At 31.1% G+C, this 17,933-nt stretch overlaps 2 protein-coding genes across 3 annotated transcripts; one reads left to right on the top strand and one right to left on the bottom strand.

Moving 5' to 3' along the window:
- The first annotated feature begins 6,280 nt into the window (after positions 1-6,280).
- Positions 6,281-8,473, top strand: LOC101511642 (tRNA (carboxymethyluridine(34)-5-O)-methyltransferase). Its single transcript, XM_004515591.4, has 2 exons — positions 6,281-7,422; positions 7,964-8,473. The coding sequence occupies exons 1-2, from the start codon at positions 6,578-6,580 to the stop codon at positions 8,049-8,051; spliced, it is 933 nt and encodes a 310-aa protein (XP_004515648.1). The 5' UTR covers positions 6,281-6,577; the 3' UTR covers positions 8,052-8,473.
- Positions 8,474-9,359: 886 nt separating this feature from the next.
- Positions 9,360-13,901, bottom strand: LOC101511967 (uncharacterized). 2 transcript variants are annotated; one of them, XM_004515593.4, is made up of 7 exons: positions 13,741-13,901; positions 11,654-13,000; positions 11,420-11,475; positions 11,071-11,304; positions 10,652-10,943; positions 10,303-10,499; positions 9,360-9,961 (listed from the first exon to the last, which is right to left on the bottom strand). In XM_004515593.4, the coding sequence occupies exons 2-7, from the start codon at positions 12,947-12,949 to the stop codon at positions 9,808-9,810; spliced, it is 2,229 nt and encodes a 742-aa protein (XP_004515650.1). In that variant the 5' UTR covers positions 12,950-13,000; positions 13,741-13,901; the 3' UTR covers positions 9,360-9,807. The 2 variants fall into 2 exon arrangements, with proteins under 2 accessions (XP_004515650.1, XP_004515649.1); XM_004515592.4 differs by lacking the exon at positions 13,741-13,901 and adding an exon at positions 13,573-13,731.
- Between the last annotated feature and the right edge of the window lie 4,032 nt (positions 13,902-17,933).

Below are 17,933 nucleotides of genomic sequence, written 5' to 3'. Positions count from 1 at the left end.
GTAAGGGTGATTTAGAAGCAAGAAAATTTTAATCTTGAAAGGCAAGAATTAATATTGAATTGAACTAAGATCCACTTTGCTAAGAGATAAGAGAGTGTGTTTTCTCTTGTGAATTTTTGGTTTAACATTAGAGAGGAGATTTAGTGCTGGCTTGGAGTGTATTAGCAGTAAATGTTGCCATTAATTAGTAAGGTGAAGTGGAGCTGTGATGGATTAGATGTTCTATCAACTTCAAAAAACAGCTAAAGCCTCTCATTAGATGTGATTATCATTCAACTACTATTGTCTAATTAAACAAATGACTATGACTTAAGGAAATGCTTACTTATTCAAGTCACATTGAAAGTTTGTATATGTCTTTTATTTATATATATAACTTAATCTATAGCATAATTGGATTCATATACATTAAAAAAAAAATAATAATAAAAAAATCAATGTGCATATACTAATTAAATCTTAATATTTAGTTCTAAAATTTTAAATCTTAATATAGATACTTCATTTATTTAATATATTCATATAAACGTTACATAAAATTTCAAGATATGATAACTACACCTATTTTGTAATTACATTATCCTTATTACTCAAATTGTCTTGCATATTGAGTGTCCCTTTTTCTTAGGCTCTAACTAAATTAGGACATGATGAAGACAAGTCTCATTGGCTTATGCCCTCGCTTTATGGATTATGACCATATATATATACATTGACTGGTAGACATTTCTCTAAAATTCATATTAAACAATAAAAGAACAATGTTCCAAAAATTTATGCTCATGTTGATGAAAAGCTGTAATCCAAAAATGGTGTTTCTCTTTATAGTATTATACTTTATTTTTAAACTTTTTTAAAATCTGTCTTTTTCTTTACTCATTTTAAAATCTTTCTTCATAACCGAAAGATGTTTATATTTGTTTGTTTACCTTAGTCCTTGATGAACCATTTGCGTATATTACTATGGACAAAATTTTGTAGCTTGTTTTTTTTTCAAAAAAGTATATAAAACTTGTTTTTGGGGTAATTTCTATTTTTCAAAAGAAATGAAGATGTACGTTACTATAATTTTGGAGAAAATAAATTATATAAACACACATTTTTTATAAAATAAAATAAAATAATTGTTTTCATTAATTATAAGTTCAGCAACACAAGTTATGTCAAATACAACAACAAAAAATTAACTAAAAATACACATTTTTAAAAATAGTGTTATTAATTATAAAATTTATACATCAAAATTGTAATGATCGATACATCTATGTCTAGTGTCTACTTTTATTTTAGTATATATTAATAATTTGTTATTTATCAATTGAATATAGAGCATTTTTTAATTATAAAAAAAAAGACATAAATTCAAATTCAGATAAACTAACTTAACAACTCATTTCTAACGTTCACCTAGGCCTGTAAAAAAATCTATGGCTTTGTGCCACACACTCTAGTTACTGACCTCAAACATTAATATATGACGTCAACCTTTCTCATATAATCGTTTTCACTAATATGTGTGGAGCAAAGTCAAGTCCAATAACTAATCGTTTTCATTTTAGATACATATAGATCAATTAATAGATAAAACAAAAACAAAAATCATTAGAGTACAATCTTGTTGGGGACATGCAGACGTACAAGTGGTGCCAAAAATATACAGTTGTGTTGAGGTAAATAATTTAATTAAACATTTATAACATTATGTTTAACGTATAAATATTTATATATAAATTATTTTATAAAAATGAAAAAATTGTTTGTATAATTAATTCTAATTTCCTTTTTTAAAATTAGATAAAAACAATTTCAAAACATATTATAAAATATTTTTATAAATTTTGCTAAATTTATTTTTATAACAAAAAAATAAATTATTCTAACTTGTACGGCTTTGATTGCTGACTTGCTTGATGGATCAATGATCATGTACATGTTTGAGGTGACTTATACTTACCATATAAAATATAAATAAATAGTAATTTAAATGGAATTAAATATAGATTGTGCGTCATCTTTAGTGCCATAGTGGTCTTGATGGCACATGGCCTTGTTTTAATGGAGCCTCTATTTCAACTTACAAACAGTCAGAGAAGTATTTATCGTGTCATACAGCTAAGCCAATATCCTTTTTCATCACGTGACGTGATGCCGTGATGGTCCTTCACTCACGTGCATCATGCACGTGATCACTTCAACCAAATAAAAGAACCCTAATTCTTGTGACATTCATTATACATCTAATCACTGATTGTATAATTATTCCATCAAAATTAAGTGGTATATATCTCAAGTTCAACCATTTTGATTTTAAAAAGAAAAAACAAATTGTTTGAAATCTCAATAGTATAATCACTAACTATTCATTCATATCATCAATCACATACAAAATATATAGTAATAAGTAATATAGTTAAAGCCACCTAATACAAATAATAAATTAATTAAATATAAATTACAAATTTTCAGTCTTTCATTTGACTTCTTCAATTACAATTATTTAAAATAAATAAATAAATTGTTACGATGCATAGACTGTATTATAAAATAAACTACAACACACATGTCATATTTAAATAAAATAAAATAATCACTAAACATACTAAGATCATAGCTAAACACCATTAATAATTAATTATTTAATAGATTTAGAAATATTTACTAATAATGCCTCTTTATTATTAATTAAAAAAATTGAGCACCATATATTTTAATAAATTTTAAACTAAAACTGTTGCAATTATTGTATTATGAATTCTGATTTAAATATTCATATCAATATTAAACAAGGGCGAGAACACATATTCGACTTCTAACATATTAGAATCATATTGAGAGTACATATCATATATATCAAAAGTGCTCCTAGTTAATAACATTTATTTTATATGAATGATATTTCAAAAAATATTTAACCATGTTATTAAATAGGTAAACGAACACCTACAAAAATAAAGCATAAATGACTATGGTTGTGATACAACAATTGAGAAATCAAAAGATATATTTTAAAATTACTTTTAAGAGCATAAATATTCATTGTCATGGATCACGCACACACAATCATTCACATGAGCTTTATGTGTTTACCTCTTGAAGCATCGAGGATGACAAATCACCAACTCCACAATATGGTAGTGTCTCTACTCAGTTCACGTGAATGGTTGCCTCGAGATGCGTTGATGTTAGCCGACGACTACAGTAAAAATGATTATAAGGTTATGTTAAGAGGAGACATATATATATTGTTTTTTTTCTACCTTATAGGACAATTTTTTGTACATCGTATGCTCATCACTTTGAATATGTTATTTGTCTGAATGTCTATGCGATATAATTTGATCATAATATCCTCTGCTCTTTCTATCTCCATATCAAGATACAAAAAAATCAATTACAAGGGCTATTTTTGGACAAGGTTTAATGATGAATCAATCTAAGAATATTTGATACGAAACTTCATGACACATGTTGATTTCTAGGAATCAAAACAGTAGCCAGAAACCCTGAATATCTCTATAAAAGGATGGGAAACCCTTATTGAAAAATACAAACAACAACTTACCATAATAAGGACAATACATTCATCTTTGCATTTTTGTTCCTAATCTTTTTGTCTTATTTAAGTGTTGAAAAATATTTTTTTAGAGTACAACATTGTAAACACCCTATTGTGAGAGTTATTCATAAAACCCTTAAACTTGTTCTTTTATAACCTAGCCCAATAGTGGTTGCATCTATCAACAACTTGACTGTATTAAGCTAGATGGTTGAGAAGACTTGAACACAATCAGTCTAACTAATAGGTGTTCAATGGAAGTGTAATTCAGTTGGTGAATTAGTAGATTAAATTCTTCATGTTGAAGGGATTGAGCGTACCTACCGTGTTGGTAATGAGCCAGGATAATTTGGTTGTGTTGTTCTATATTTAGTTTATTTGTTTTGTTTTCATCACTTTATTTTAGCCTTGTTAAAACGGTTTTAAAATAAAACACAATTCAAACTCTCCTTTTATTATGCTTCTCGTTCTAAAGTAATCACAATTAAACAAGATATTAATTAGCAATAAACTTATAAATGGTGATGAAAATACATGAACAAAATAATAACATTACCTTATGTGTATGTGAGATGAATGCTCAATACTTCGGTTGTATGTTATGTAAATCTTCCAATAGTGGATCAATAAACAATTGTCACGATTCCCTTATCTCTACCTCTACCATTGCATATGCAATTGATATCATTTGATTATTCTCATTCTTATCCATCGTTGCAATCAATTGACCACCATACCCATCTATCAAGAAACACACATCAAATTCAAGAATCAAAATAATAGTTGGACAAAATGTCATAATTTTAGAAAATAGATGGACCAAAGTTGCAAATAAAAAAATAGAGAGACCAAATTTGTAGATTGAGTAAAATAGAGGGACCAAAAGTATATTTAATCTAAAGTTTTATTCTATACCTTCTAAATTATACTCCTACCCATACATTGCATTTCAACTACCAATTTTATCCTATTAGTTTTTTTAAACAAAAAACAATTTTTTTCATACTTCACCAAATTTAATTTGGATTTTGAAAAACTCAGCAATTTTTTTTTCAAAACACAAATGCGTTTAAAAAAACTCAAACTTTGTGTTTTAAAAAATTCAAACTATATGTTCCAAATAATTTTTTCTAAATTTTCTGAAACACGTTTGTTTCAAAATATTTATTAAAAAAATTTCATAACAAAAATATGTTTCAAAAAATTTAAATTTTGTGTTTCCAATTTTTTAGAGCACAAATATTTTTTATAAATTCAAATATTATATTTTGTAAATCTTGTTTCAAATTTTTTAAAACACAAATCCATAATAGAAAATTTAAAATTATATATATTTTTAAATGATAACATTGATTTTTTATTTATTTATGAAAATATAGAGTAGGACCATAATTGGGTGTTTACAAGATAAAATTTTACGGCGAGCATCATATTTGCATCTCTTCAAATCAATTTGATGAGACCATCAACACTTTAATTCTACTTACTTTAATCTCAATACTTAAATGCAAAAAAAGAAGAAGCTTAAATAGTACTAGGACACAATATGATAACTAAGGTTAACACAACAAATTAATAATTAAATCACATTTACAATTTGGCTATAAACTTTTGCTTCAATATATATATTTAATTTTTGTTGTTGCTCTGATCAAAGACTATCACTTCCGGTGAGATTAAGAAAAAGTTCAAATAATTGATATACATTTAAAAATCGAACTCATGAATCTACAAATATTTTCGCCAATGTTCCATTAAAGCAACTCTTTGAAATAAAATGTCTTTTTGCATCCAACTGTACTATCATGATAGAAGCCAAACTTTCATTGTCTTACCAACTTTAAAATATATTTGTGAGAAAACAATTGAATCATAATTGCGGTAGTTAAGATCTAAACCGACATTCTTTTTTAAAAAAATTTAAACCAATAAAAACTTGCATTTGAACAAAAAAAGCTTTAAAAAATAAACAAACTATATTTTTGGAAGAAACTTTTTTCATCAAACACGACTTTTACATAGAGAAAATTTTAAAATTGTGTCATTATATACTTTAAAAAACGTATAATTTTAGATAATAATAATTTTATTAGTTGCTTAGTTATACAAATTAAATACCACAACAGTTAGTTAATTAATACAATTGTTTATATTAACTAGTTATGTATATCATATGTATTATTTGGTATGTTAGAATAACTCTTTTATTTTTTTAATATATTTTTCAATATATTTACCCTATTTTATTATTTTTATTTAGAATTTAATACGTAATTATGTAGAAATGAAGGATAAAATAAATTCTTCAAATTTTATTTTATATTTTTGAATCTCTTTTGTAAAAGAAAACATCGCTCAATCATTTCATTTTTTTTATGAAACTGAATATTTAAGGGTAGTGTTTAGAGAAGACCTTATGATATATTTACAAAAATATTTATATATATTTTTTTTAATGATGCAGAATCGAAACATCCTATTAAATATTAAAGAATTTTAAAAAAATATAGAAAAATATTTTGTCGCGCAGAATGGATAAATTTCGAAATATATTTTGCAGCAAAATATCAAGGTAACGTCCGACAGGAGAATTTTTTACTTGGATAGGAAAAATATACTCATTTTCAGTTTTAATTTTTATTATTATATAATCTGGTGACAAAGTCCATTTTGCCCTCAAAGATTTACAAATTTCCATGCCACTTTAACCTTGTAGACTACACAGTAAACAAGTTGGAGTCGCAACGCTCAAAAACTAAAACACCCAAAGTTCGCCGTCAGCCGCCACCTGAATCAGTTACAAACTTCTCCATAAGGTTTTTCTCTTTTTTAATTAAATTATTATTATTTTTTTCAAATTTTCTTTCCCTTTCCAGTAGCGCGCATTAAGACGCGATTCTGTGAGAATCGCGTCGCAGCAGATCTCCACTCCTCACCGCGATCAACAACATAGCTTTCACCGCCCTTAAACCAAAACATCTCAATTTCCCCATTCCTATCTCTCCTTCAATCTTCACTTCAATGAAACAAATCAACACTGAATCCGTTTCCAGTTTATCCACCCCTGAAATCGAAAAAAAGTTCGTTCATCACGTTTACGATGCAATTGCCCCACATTTCAGTTCAACTCGTTTCGCCAAATGGCCAAAAGTTGCTTCATTTTTATCATCATTACCTTCAGGATCCCTTATTCTTGATGCAGGTTGTGGGAATGGAAAATACTTAGGGTTTAATCAAAATTGCTTTTTTATAGGATGTGATATTAGTCCTTCATTGATTAAAATATGTTTAGATAGAGGACATGAAGTTCTTGTTGCCGATGCTGTTAATCTTCCTTATAGAACTGGTTTTGGTGATGCAGCAATATCTATAGCTGTGTTACATCATTTAAGCACCGAGAATAGGAGGAGGAAAGCTATCGAAGAATTGATTCGCGTTGTTAAAAAGGGTGGTCTTGTTTTGATTACTGTTTGGGCTGTTGAACAAGAGGATACAAATTTGGTTACTAAATGGACACCACTTGCTGAAAAATATGTTGAAGAGTGGCAAGGACCGGGGAGTCCACGTGCTCGGGTACCTTCATCGGTTTCGTTGGAAAGTATTCCGGAAAGTGAGGAGAGTAGTTTGGGTGGTGAGGGAGTCAAAGTTTGTAAAGAGGGTAAAGTTTTAGGAGATTTGAAGGAAGAAAAGAATGTGAAGAATCAACAGGAGTATTTTGTTCCTTGGCATTTACCTTATCATCGGGCCGAAATTAGCGGCGCCTCTGCTCATGCTCTGGCTACAGGTCTTGCTACTAAAGATGACATAAAGGGTGCTGTAGTGTATAACAGATATTATCATGTTTTTAGTGAAGGCGAGCTTGAAAGGTAATATCCCCTACCCTCCATTAGAGTTTATCATATGCTTAATCATTGCTTGTTTAGTTTATCATAGATTGTAAACCATTGAACCAAGTCTTTGGATGTAATAGTTTATTGAGTATCTTTTCTCCCATGAAATAAGTTGCTAAAGTTAAAGTAGGTTTCATGTTTGGTGTGCTTGATCTCGGATGACAATTCTGCTATAAATAAAAGGATAATGTATCTCAGAAGTTGTGATAATTTGAATAATGTAGATTTGATCTTATAAAAAAAAGTAAGAATTGGTCTTCGAAAGTAACAAAGAAGAGACTCAAGTATTCTGAAATAAAAGTGGGAAGGTCTGCCATTATGTGTGTCTTCTTAACTTAAATTAGTCAGCTGGATCTGAACGTGCATCACAAATTTACGGTGACTTTCTTATTCATTAGGAACTTAATACCTCTATATTTCAAAACAATTTTTAAAAGGTTATGTTTCAAGTGATTTAACATGTTGATGTGCAACATGGAATTCTTATTTCTAATTTATTTTCATATCCTTTTTGCAGCTTGACAAATGGAATCACCAATGCTAGAGTAGTTGATCAATTTTTTGATAAATCCAACTGGTGTATTATTCTAGAGAAGACGTCGTGACAAAGAAATAAATCTTAGTTATAAGTCAGGGAACAAAACTTCGCTACCGCTCCCTTGTCCAACTTATCATAACTGAGTGAGTATAGTAGGCAGAGAGTAGTATAAAAAGGGGTCAGCTGCAGAACTCGGACTATGTTGATTCTCTGAGCAGTTTTCAACCAAACCAGGCTGCAGTCTTCACGCAATTTCAGCTTATTGTTTTTATTATTCTTCCTTTTTTTATTTGTGGAACCCAATTTTTGTTGTAATTTGTAACATTAGAGCTGGTGTTATGGCTTATGAGCGTGCTGGTGTTGTTGCTGGCTACTGTATTTGCCCCAACAATGCTGAAAATCATTTAGCCACCTTTACAATAGGTGCAATTACAATGTTTCGGACAATTTTTTTATATTTGGATTGGATCGGACAATTTTTGTTGTGAATTGCATCATCTTATGGGTCTCAATCTCAAGGGAATCCAAACTCTCTCAGGGCTAGCTTCCATTTTTGTGATTTCAATCTCTTGTTGCATAAAGTCTAAACCAACGTTTGGTGCCACCATTTAAAAAGATTTAACGTGAACACATAATCTATCTGAAATGAATTATAAGTAAAAATTGAGTTAAAAGAACTTTTGATATGCCTAGTCAAATATGTATTTGAGCAATCTAACGTTTTATATGGTTGGAAGCTGCAGTTGATTCCTTTTGGGTTTCTTCTAAATATATTTGATTGGCAGTTGTTCAGCAGACTGTAGGGGTGAAGCTGCTGGCCATTGCATGTAACATTTTGCCAGTGATAGATTGTTTTGCTAACATTGGTGCAGATGTTACAGAGGTGGTCCATCATAAGTCAATATTTAAAAGTCATTTGAAACTTTAACAATCATCAACGACAATATTTTCCTTGTCTTTATAACTAAGACAATGATTTAATCAATATCAATTTATTAAATAAGATTTGATCAATGTCAATTTATTAAATAAGATTTAATCAATGTCAATTTATAAAATAAGGAAAAATAAATGTATTTCTCAAAATTGATTTCATTGAATCAACATCAATCATGTCATCATCTCAATCATCATTAAAGTTTCAAGTAATTTTTAGCACTCAATTACAGCGGGTAATATCTACTTTAAAATTTGCCACAAGTCCATAACATTGGCTACATATAACAATAATTTCGATACACAATTCTTTTCTTCCTTCTATATTCTTTGTTTGGTTATTGCATGTTTCCCAAGTTTCTTCCACATCCTTTCTTAAATGTCTTGTTTTTTAAGGATGGTTTTCTAACAGTTGTTTTTGGTATATATGGACCACAGATTGCACAATTTTGTGCCTCAATAGTATAAATAGGCAATAGGAAAAATAATAAAGATTTGAGACATTATTTTTGAGTTCTGACGAAGCACAAAACCATCTGGAAAAAATGGTTGGCATCAATCACTAGCCTAAAAACGTAAACCAGCTGCATCCCTAGTTCGAGGTTGCAGAGTACAGTGAGGTCATTGACCAGCATAAGTTGCACCAAACAATAAAAAGTACGAAAATATAGCAGGAAGACGGTATATAGAAGAACAGGAAATAATGAAAACAAATAATTCTTAGGCCTTATCTCTTCCTCCCCTACCACTCTACCCTTCTGTAGAGACATATAAAATTAGTCAGAGAAGCCAACATAGGACATTCATTTCGTTTCTTTGTGGTCATTTGTGTATAGAAGATCAAAAGCAATCTAGGTGACCTATTTACAGAACTTTGATAGCACGATCTACCAGTTCAAACCCCAGTCATAAGGCTGATATGTCACCTTCAACTCAGAAGAGGCAAGCAGGTCCAATAATATTTCTGAGTCAGCTGGATCTAAATAGTTTGACACATGCTTGATCACCTCAACCTCGCTCTTGCCAAAATCTATACTGTACCTGAGCATGAACAAGGAGGAATAAAATTTTCAGTTTCAATATCACCAAATAAAACACAGCTTTTAGGACTGCTCAGTATCAACTATCAAGCATTTTATTCAGCAATCATTGATAACAGTGATCAAATGTACATATTTCAGATTTACATATCACAATGAAATTTAACTGATATATTGTTCATTTTCATTTCTACAAGATTCTTTATGTATTTTTTAAGTTCAAGTGATACTACCCGCCAGTTAAACTTACAAGATTAAAAGTGTAAGTACTGAGTTTGAACCATTTAGCCAAATATAGTAGAATTTAAAATGTTTGCTTACTCTGAGGTAAAGGGAACTTACCATTTAAGGATCTTACTAGCATATGCAGCCTTTGCAGCCAAATCAATTACAAGGCCTCCACTTCTCAGGAATTTGCGAGCTGCATCCAATAATTCTTCGTCAATTTTTCCAGGAGAATAGCACCGGAGAGCAGGCCCAGATCGGGTGCCACATACCAAAGCAAAATGAATCAGAGGCTCAGGGTAAGGGAGTGCCACCTGCCAAAAAATAAAAAGTATGTTTATTGTTAGTTTACAGAAAATGGAATAAAAACTAAATACTTGTTATCTCTACTATGACTGTTGAATTTAGATTAACAGAAAAATTAGATAATGGAATTGCTTGCAGTAACCTAATACTAATAGCTCACCTTTGAGCGTTTATCTTTTGAACCGAATGGCTTCTTAAGGTTATATGGAGGTCGCTGGTTTCCCCTCAATATGCCATTTTGAATAGCTGAAAGTGAGTAGGTGGAGCCACCTATAACATACTTGAACTCTCCAAATAATTTTCTTCTTTCCAGTGATCCATCTGGATGACCCAATATTAAGATCGCATGGATGGCCATCATATTATAAAGATTAATAAAGAAAGCAAGTTTCTCTTCTCTAGACAAATCCCATATTTCCACTCTTTGGAGCTCTTCCACTGTTCTCAGATACCTATAATGATAATAGTACAACTAACATGTGAAATTCTGAAATGATAGAATGAACTATCAAGTTCACATGGCACGTTAAGGTTGTGAACTTCTAAAGCATAGCAAAAGAGATAAAATGATAAAGACACCTTGCAAACTCCTCACTTCCATGCAAGCTTGTATAATCAACACGGCATCCATCTTCAAAAGCATAGGCTTCAAACATTGCAGAGGCTAGAAACCTCAGCCTTGATGCAATTTCTGCTAAAGGCTTGGGAGTGATGGTAATGATGCCTCTACGAATGTTGTGACATTGTGACACAACAATTGGATCATCATCCAAAAACCGATACACGTGATTACCATCCTCAAATAGGTTTTCACTAAAGCAAAAGAGCAAACCAAAATCAGTTAAGTTGGGAAGGATTATTAACTCAGTAACAACAAAACAAATTACAACATTGAAATCAAAACACAAAGCAGAGTATTTGGGCTCACTCAAGAACATGTCGAAAGAAGAGTTTGCTGGCAAGCTTTCGAGCAAATTCAACAGCCTATACCACCAGACAAGAATTAGAAAGAAAATAATGGCCTTGTGAAGCTAAAAATTGTATTGAGTGAATCTATGAGATATTTAGTGGATGATTAGTTTGATCATGTGATTGAAAGCATAGCAAGACCTAATTCTATGCAATACATTAGACCCGCAGTTGAGACTTGACACAAACTTACCTCTTGTCTTTCCAAATATTGATCTTCTGATAAAAAGTCTAAAGCATCTGAGCCCAGAAAACAGTTGGTGAACCTGCGCATTTTGTACAATCTGTCCTTCACAGTAATGGATTCTTTCATTTTGAGTACAATAAGAGCCAATTCATCAATTGCTCCACTGCTGGAAATATCATCCTCTTCAGAAGATGGTGGTGATGGGGTTTCAAATAGTGGTGCTTCAGTAGTAAGAAAGTCAATCTTCTCGCTAAGCTGTCCAGACTCATCCAAGATTGTTAGCTCATTCAAGCCTCCAATAAATATTTCATTGAAAAACACCTTGGGAACAGAAGTAGATCCAGACATCTTCTCCAGCTCCATCTTTCTACTGGGGTATATATCTATATTGATTTCCACAAACCTAAGCCTTTTTGTACGTAAAAATAGCCTAATCTCACTAGATTCTTGACACCCTAGTTTTGTGTACATTATAATCCTTCCTTTAATGGCTAAAGGTGGCAGTGGACCATCTGTTATTGAATCCCTCTGCTCAGTTTTGTTTTCAGCATCAACATCAGACGACTTCTTAATATAATTTAAGGGATTCCAGGCAGATTTCTCCACTGGCTTCTCAGAAACCAATTTGGCTTCATTGACTTCTGAGATGTTTGAAACATCCTTGCCTTCATCATCAAAATTACCCACAGAAGCTTCGTCACCTTTTCCAGAAAGGCGACGTAGCATAGTGGAGACTGCCACTGCACTTTTCTCCCTGACAAAATTTTTAAGAGCTACTGCCTTCTCAACCACACCTGGACTGTCCTGATCTCCATCCAATCTACGGGTAGATGTGCTCCGGATAACTTCCAACCCTGGAACCTCTGTTCCATCAAATACAGGCTCCAAATTGTTGTCCTCACTTGGAATTTCATCTTCCTTCCGATCCGTATGCGTGGATTCTTTGTCTCTACTGCCATCCTCTTCTTTCGCCAAATCATTCTGTCCTGAATTGCCATCTAGATTTGTTTCTTCATTTTTAGGCTCACCAGAATACTCCTGTCCAACATTATTGACTTTAATTTCAGATTTGGTCTCTACGTCTTCATCAGTATCAGACTTAGACCTTCCATCTTTGCCGTCCTTTATCGCGTCCGATATATCATCCAGTTTACTGTCAAACTCAGGGCCATCATGACCAATATCCTGAGCTTTTGCCCCTTTATCCAGATCTTCATTCTGAATGGCAGAAGCATCCACTTGCAGCTTTTCAACAGCATGGGAACTTGCTTCCTTTGTCTCCAACAAGTGTTGATTTTCCATGGTGAAAACAAGCTATAGTGTATATGATATGCTACACTCTAATTAAAAAACCTGCAAACAATATGACAGTGTAAGCATAATCTCCTTATCTGTAATTATTTTTCTTTCCTTATTTCCAATATAGTTATCACAGTACTGTCAATCACGGATTGCAGAAATGGTGATTTATTCGAATACTGTTACGTTTTAATGCTATAGCGCTGCTATAGCCGCTAATTGACATCACGATTAGAAATTGATTATTTCATTATTTCCAATATTTGCCAATTATCACTAAATAAAAATGAGTTTTATAATTACAAAGACATCTAATCTAATCTAATCATATTATTTCCCTATCTTGACATATCAAAATATGGACATCTAATCACGCTTCACTTTCTTGGCATATCATAATAATAATTCTTAAAGTATGTGATGAGACAGTGAAATATGATTGGACCGTAAAACGTTTTTAAAATAAGATTCACGATTCATGTATTATTTATTCCCAATAATTCAAATACAAAATTGTTAACAGAGTGCTCAAACGAACAACCAAAAAAATGACGGTCTTAATGAATAAAAAGAAAATGAAAACGCATCCAGCGACATACATATTTGAAAATATGTATTGCAATTACCTTGTTCCCGATCTGTAAACTGTGTGTATGAGAAAAGAGATGAAAATGAAAAAAATAACTTCCCTAAATGGTTGACAAGTTTAGTTGATGGTTACTATGGAAGAACGAAAGCGTAGGTAGCAGGCATATTGATTGAAAGAATCGTTGAAATAATGAGAAGTTACTTACGCGGTGAGAGATCGGAAAGAAGAAGAAGAAGAAGAAGAAGCGTTGTTGTTGACTTTGAAGTTTGAAGAGTTGAAAGTTGAAATGAAACGGAAATGTCAATTTCAGACAAACTGAGGGAGAAGCGGGAAGTCCTTCCTTTGGGTTGGGGCGGCTGTGCCCAAATTTAATCATATTTTACTTATTTATTTGACTCATTTTATTTATTTTCCAACAATTATGATAAATAATAATATTTGACAAAAACTATTCTCAGATTTTTTTAATAAGGAAAAGGTTAGTTGAGTTTGATGGTCTAGGTCAAGAGAGAGAGTATTGAGAGATATTTACGAATATTTATTAATAAATCTTTCATATTTACGATGAGAGTGAAACTCACACTAATATCATACTTCTGCTTTTTATCATTTAGATAGTATTACAATTTTTACACCTGTTTTTTTTTATCTTATTCTTTTATACCTATTTTAAAACAAAAGAATATATGACTATTTTTTTTTTTTTTGAGATGATTCAACGAGAGTTGATCAATCCTAGTAATAATAAAAAACAATTAAATTTTTTTCTTTACAAAAAAAAATTAAAAGGTTAAAACTGAACAAAATTGATCTTTACTAAAAAAATATATTCAATATTACGTTTTTGTTTAATTGCATAATCAGTTAATTTATACAATCTTATAAGAGTAATGTAAGACCCGTAATTTTAAAGTGTGCTTTATGTATTTTTGGTGTATTTTGGATTTTGGCTCAGAGGCTTTTAAGCCAAAGTTAATAATATTTTGGAGTTTTATAATCAAAAAGATTTTTTGATGCCAATTAAAATTTCTCGTCGATAAATAAATTGAATTTAACTGCGATGAATCCTTTACGGAGAATTTAATGTGTTTCAGGTGAAACGGTAATTTAACAAATATCTAGATTTTGAGATATTTGTTAAGTTATATTTATATATGTTTGTTTGGAGGGAAAAAGAAAGGAAAACTAGAAGGAAGGAAAAGGAAAGGAAAATAGTATATAAAGGAATGAAGGAAAAAGGAAGAAAGGAAAAACAAAGGAAAGAAAAAGAAAGGAAAGAAAATTTCCAATTTTCCATCTCCTTCCTCAGACCCGCCGCGGCCAAATTCCATCCTTCTCCCATTTTTCATTTTCGTCGCTTTCTTTTCTTCAAAACTAGTAACCCAAGGTTGGGGGAGAGTTAGATCAAGGTTTTCGCAACTCCACTCTTCCTCATCGATTCGACAACGAAGAAAAACGGTTTTTGAGATCCAAACACAAACCCCTCCGTTTCTTCTAGATCCAAACCTCATTTCTCGAAGAGATAGAAGGGAAAGTTGCTCACCACCACGCTACGGTGCTAGTGAACTAATTTGGAAGCGGCGTTGCGAGCGGAGATTTTACCGGAATTACTCGCGGTACCGGAAACGCACGTTAAAGCTAACGTTGAGGTAAGGGCTCCTTCCAAACTTCTAGTTTGCATTAGGGACTTATCTGTGGTTGTGTGGGAAGGAATTTGTTAGGGTTAAATGTATCGATTTGGGGAAAAACGAAACTAGTGCGTTATGGGTAAAACCTTAGAGTTAGGTTTTGTTTATAATGATGAATGTTTCGTGGTAAATGAATTTGAAGTCTTTGTGTATGATTATGAGTAAATGATATTTGAGGTATAATGTTGTTTGAAAGTCGTTTCGGTAAATGAGTATTAAGAATGGGGAATCTCTTAATATGACTGTTTGCTTAACGTTTTGTTTTGAAAATCATTAAGTTAAATCGGTATTGAGAACGGGGAATCTCTTAATGACTTATTTAATTAATGTTGTTTGAAAGTCGTTTCGGTAAATGAGTATTAAGAATGGGGAATCTCTTAATATGACTGTTTGCTTAACGTTTTGTTTTGAAAATCATTAAGTTAAATCGGTATTAAGAACGGGGAATCTCTTAATGACTTATTTAATTAATGTTGTTTGAAAGTCGTTTCGGTAAATGAGTATTAAGAATGGGGAATCTCTTAATATGACTGTTTGCTTAACGTTTTGTTTTGAAAATCATTAAGTTAAATCGGTATTAAGAACGGGGAATCTCTTAATGACTTATTTAATTAATGTTGTTTGAAAGTCGTTTCGGTAAATGAGTATTAAGAATGGGGAATCTCTTAATATGACTGTTTGCTTAACGTTTTGTTTTGAAAATCATTAAGTTAAATCGGTATTGAGAACGGGGAATCTCTTAATGACTTATTTAATTAATGTTGTTTGAAAGTCGTTTCGGTAAATGAGTATTAAGAATGGGGAATCTCTTAATATGACTGTTTGCTTAACGTTTTGTTTTGAAAATCATTAAGTTAAATCGGTATTGAGAACGGGGAATCTCTTAATGACTTATTTAATTAATGTTGTTTGAAAGTCGTTTCGGTAAATGAGTATTAAGAATGGGGAATCTCTTAATATGACTGTTTGCTTAACGTTTTGTTTTGAAAATCATTAAGTTAAATCGGTATTGAGAACGGGGAATCTCTTAATGACTTATTTAATTAATGTTGTTTGAAAGTCGTTTCGGTAAATGAGTATTAAGAATGGGGAATCTCTTAATATGACTGTTTGCTTAACGTTTTGTTTTGAAAATCATTAAGTTAAATCGGTATTAAGAACGGGGAATCTCTTAATGACTTATTTAATTAATGTTGTTTGAAAGTCGTTTCGGTAAATGAGTATTAAGAATGGGGAATCTCTTAATATGACTGTTTGCTTAACGTTTTGTTTTGAAAATCATTAAGTTAAATCGGTATTAAGAACGGGGAATCTCTTAATGACTTATTTAATTAATGTTGTTTGAAAGTCGTTTCGGTAAATGAGTATTAAGAATGGGGAATCTCTTAATATGACTGTTTGCTTAACGTTTTGTTTTGAAAATCATTAAGTTAAATCGGTATTGAGAACGGGGAATCTCTTAATGACTTATTTAATTAATGTTGTTTGAAAGTCGTTTCGGTAAATGAGTATTAAGAATGGGGAATCTCTTAATATGACTGTTTGCTTAACGTTTTGTTTTGAAAATCATTAAGTTAAATCGGTATTGAGAACGGGGAATCTCTTAATGACTTATTTAATTAATGTTGTTTGAAAGTCGTTTCGGTAAATGAGTATTAAGAATGGGGAATCTCTTAATATGACTGTTTGCTTAACGTTTTGTTTTGAAAATCATTAAGTTAAATCGGTATTGAGAACGGGGAATCTCTTAATGACTTATTTAATTAATGTTGTTTGAAAGTCGTTTCGGTAAATGAGTATTAAGAATGGGGAATCTCTTAATATGACTGTTTGCTTAACGTTTTGTTTTGAAAATCATTAAGTTAAATCGGTATTAAGAACGGGGAATCTCTTAATGACTTATTTAATTAATGTTGTTTGAAAGTCGTTTCGGTAAATGAGTATTAAGAATGGGGAATCTCTTAATATGACTGTTTGCTTAACGTTTTGTTTTGAAAATCATTAAGTTAAATCGGTATTAAGAACGGGGAATCTCTTAATGACTTATTTAATTAATGTTGTTTGAAAGTCGTTTCGGTAAATGAGTATTAAGAATGGGGAATCTCTTAATATGACTGTTTGCTTAACGTTTTGTTTTGAAAATCATTAAGTTAAATCGGTATTGAGAACGGGGAATCTCTTAATGACTTATTTAATTAATGTTGTTTGAAAGTCGTTTCGGTAAATGAGTATTAAGAATGGGGAATCTCTTAATATGACTGTTTGCTTAACGTTTTGTTTTGAAAATCATTAAGTTAAATCGGTATTGAGAACGGGGAATCTCTTAATGACTTATTTAATTAATGTTGTTTGAAAGTCGTTTCGGTAAATGAGTATTAAGAATGGGGAATCTCTTAATATGACTGTTTGCTTAACGTTTTGTTTTGAAAATCATTAAGTTAAATCGGTATTGAGAACGGGGAATCTCTTAATGACTTATTTAATTAATGTTGTTTGAAAGTCGTTTCGGTAAATGAGTATTAAGAATGGGGAATCTCTTAATATGACTGTTTGCTTAACGTTTTGTTTTGAAAATCATTAAGTTAAATCGGTATTAAGAACGGGGAATCTCTTAATGACTTATTTAATTAATGTTGTTTGAAAGTCGTTTCGGTAAATGAGTATTAAGAATGGGGAATCTCTTAATATGACTGTTTGCTTAACGTTTTGT

Source organism: Cicer arietinum, chromosome 5 (assembly GCF_000331145.2).
Source record: "Cicer arietinum cultivar CDC Frontier isolate Library 1 chromosome 5, Cicar.CDCFrontier_v2.0, whole genome shotgun sequence".
NCBI classification, from domain to species: domain Eukaryota; kingdom Viridiplantae; phylum Streptophyta; class Magnoliopsida; order Fabales; family Fabaceae; genus Cicer; species Cicer arietinum.
Note: the sequence above shows the minus strand (reverse complement) of the source record. Positions and strands in the feature narration are given on the sequence as shown.

Bases quoted from the DNA above. Each gene is read 5' to 3' on its own strand.
- LOC101511967 (XM_004515593.4), bottom strand. From the start codon at position 12,949: ATGGAAAATCAACACTTGTTGGAGACAAAGGAAGCAAGTTCCCATGCT. The intron at 11,305-11,419 runs GTGAGCCCAAAT...CTTTTGCTTTAG, and splicing joins TTCTTTCGACATGTTCTTGA to TGAAAACCTATTTGAGGATG. The intron at 10,944-11,070 runs GTGTCTTTATCA...TTATCATTATAG, and splicing joins GGAAGTGAGGAGTTTGCAAG to GTATCTGAGAACAGTGGAAG.
- LOC101511642 (XM_004515591.4), top strand. From the start codon at position 6,578: ATGAAACAAATCAACACTGAATCCGTTTCCAGTTTATCCACCCCTGAA. The intron at 7,423-7,963 runs GTAATATCCCCT...TCCTTTTTGCAG, and splicing joins AGTGAAGGCGAGCTTGAAAG to CTTGACAAATGGAATCACCA.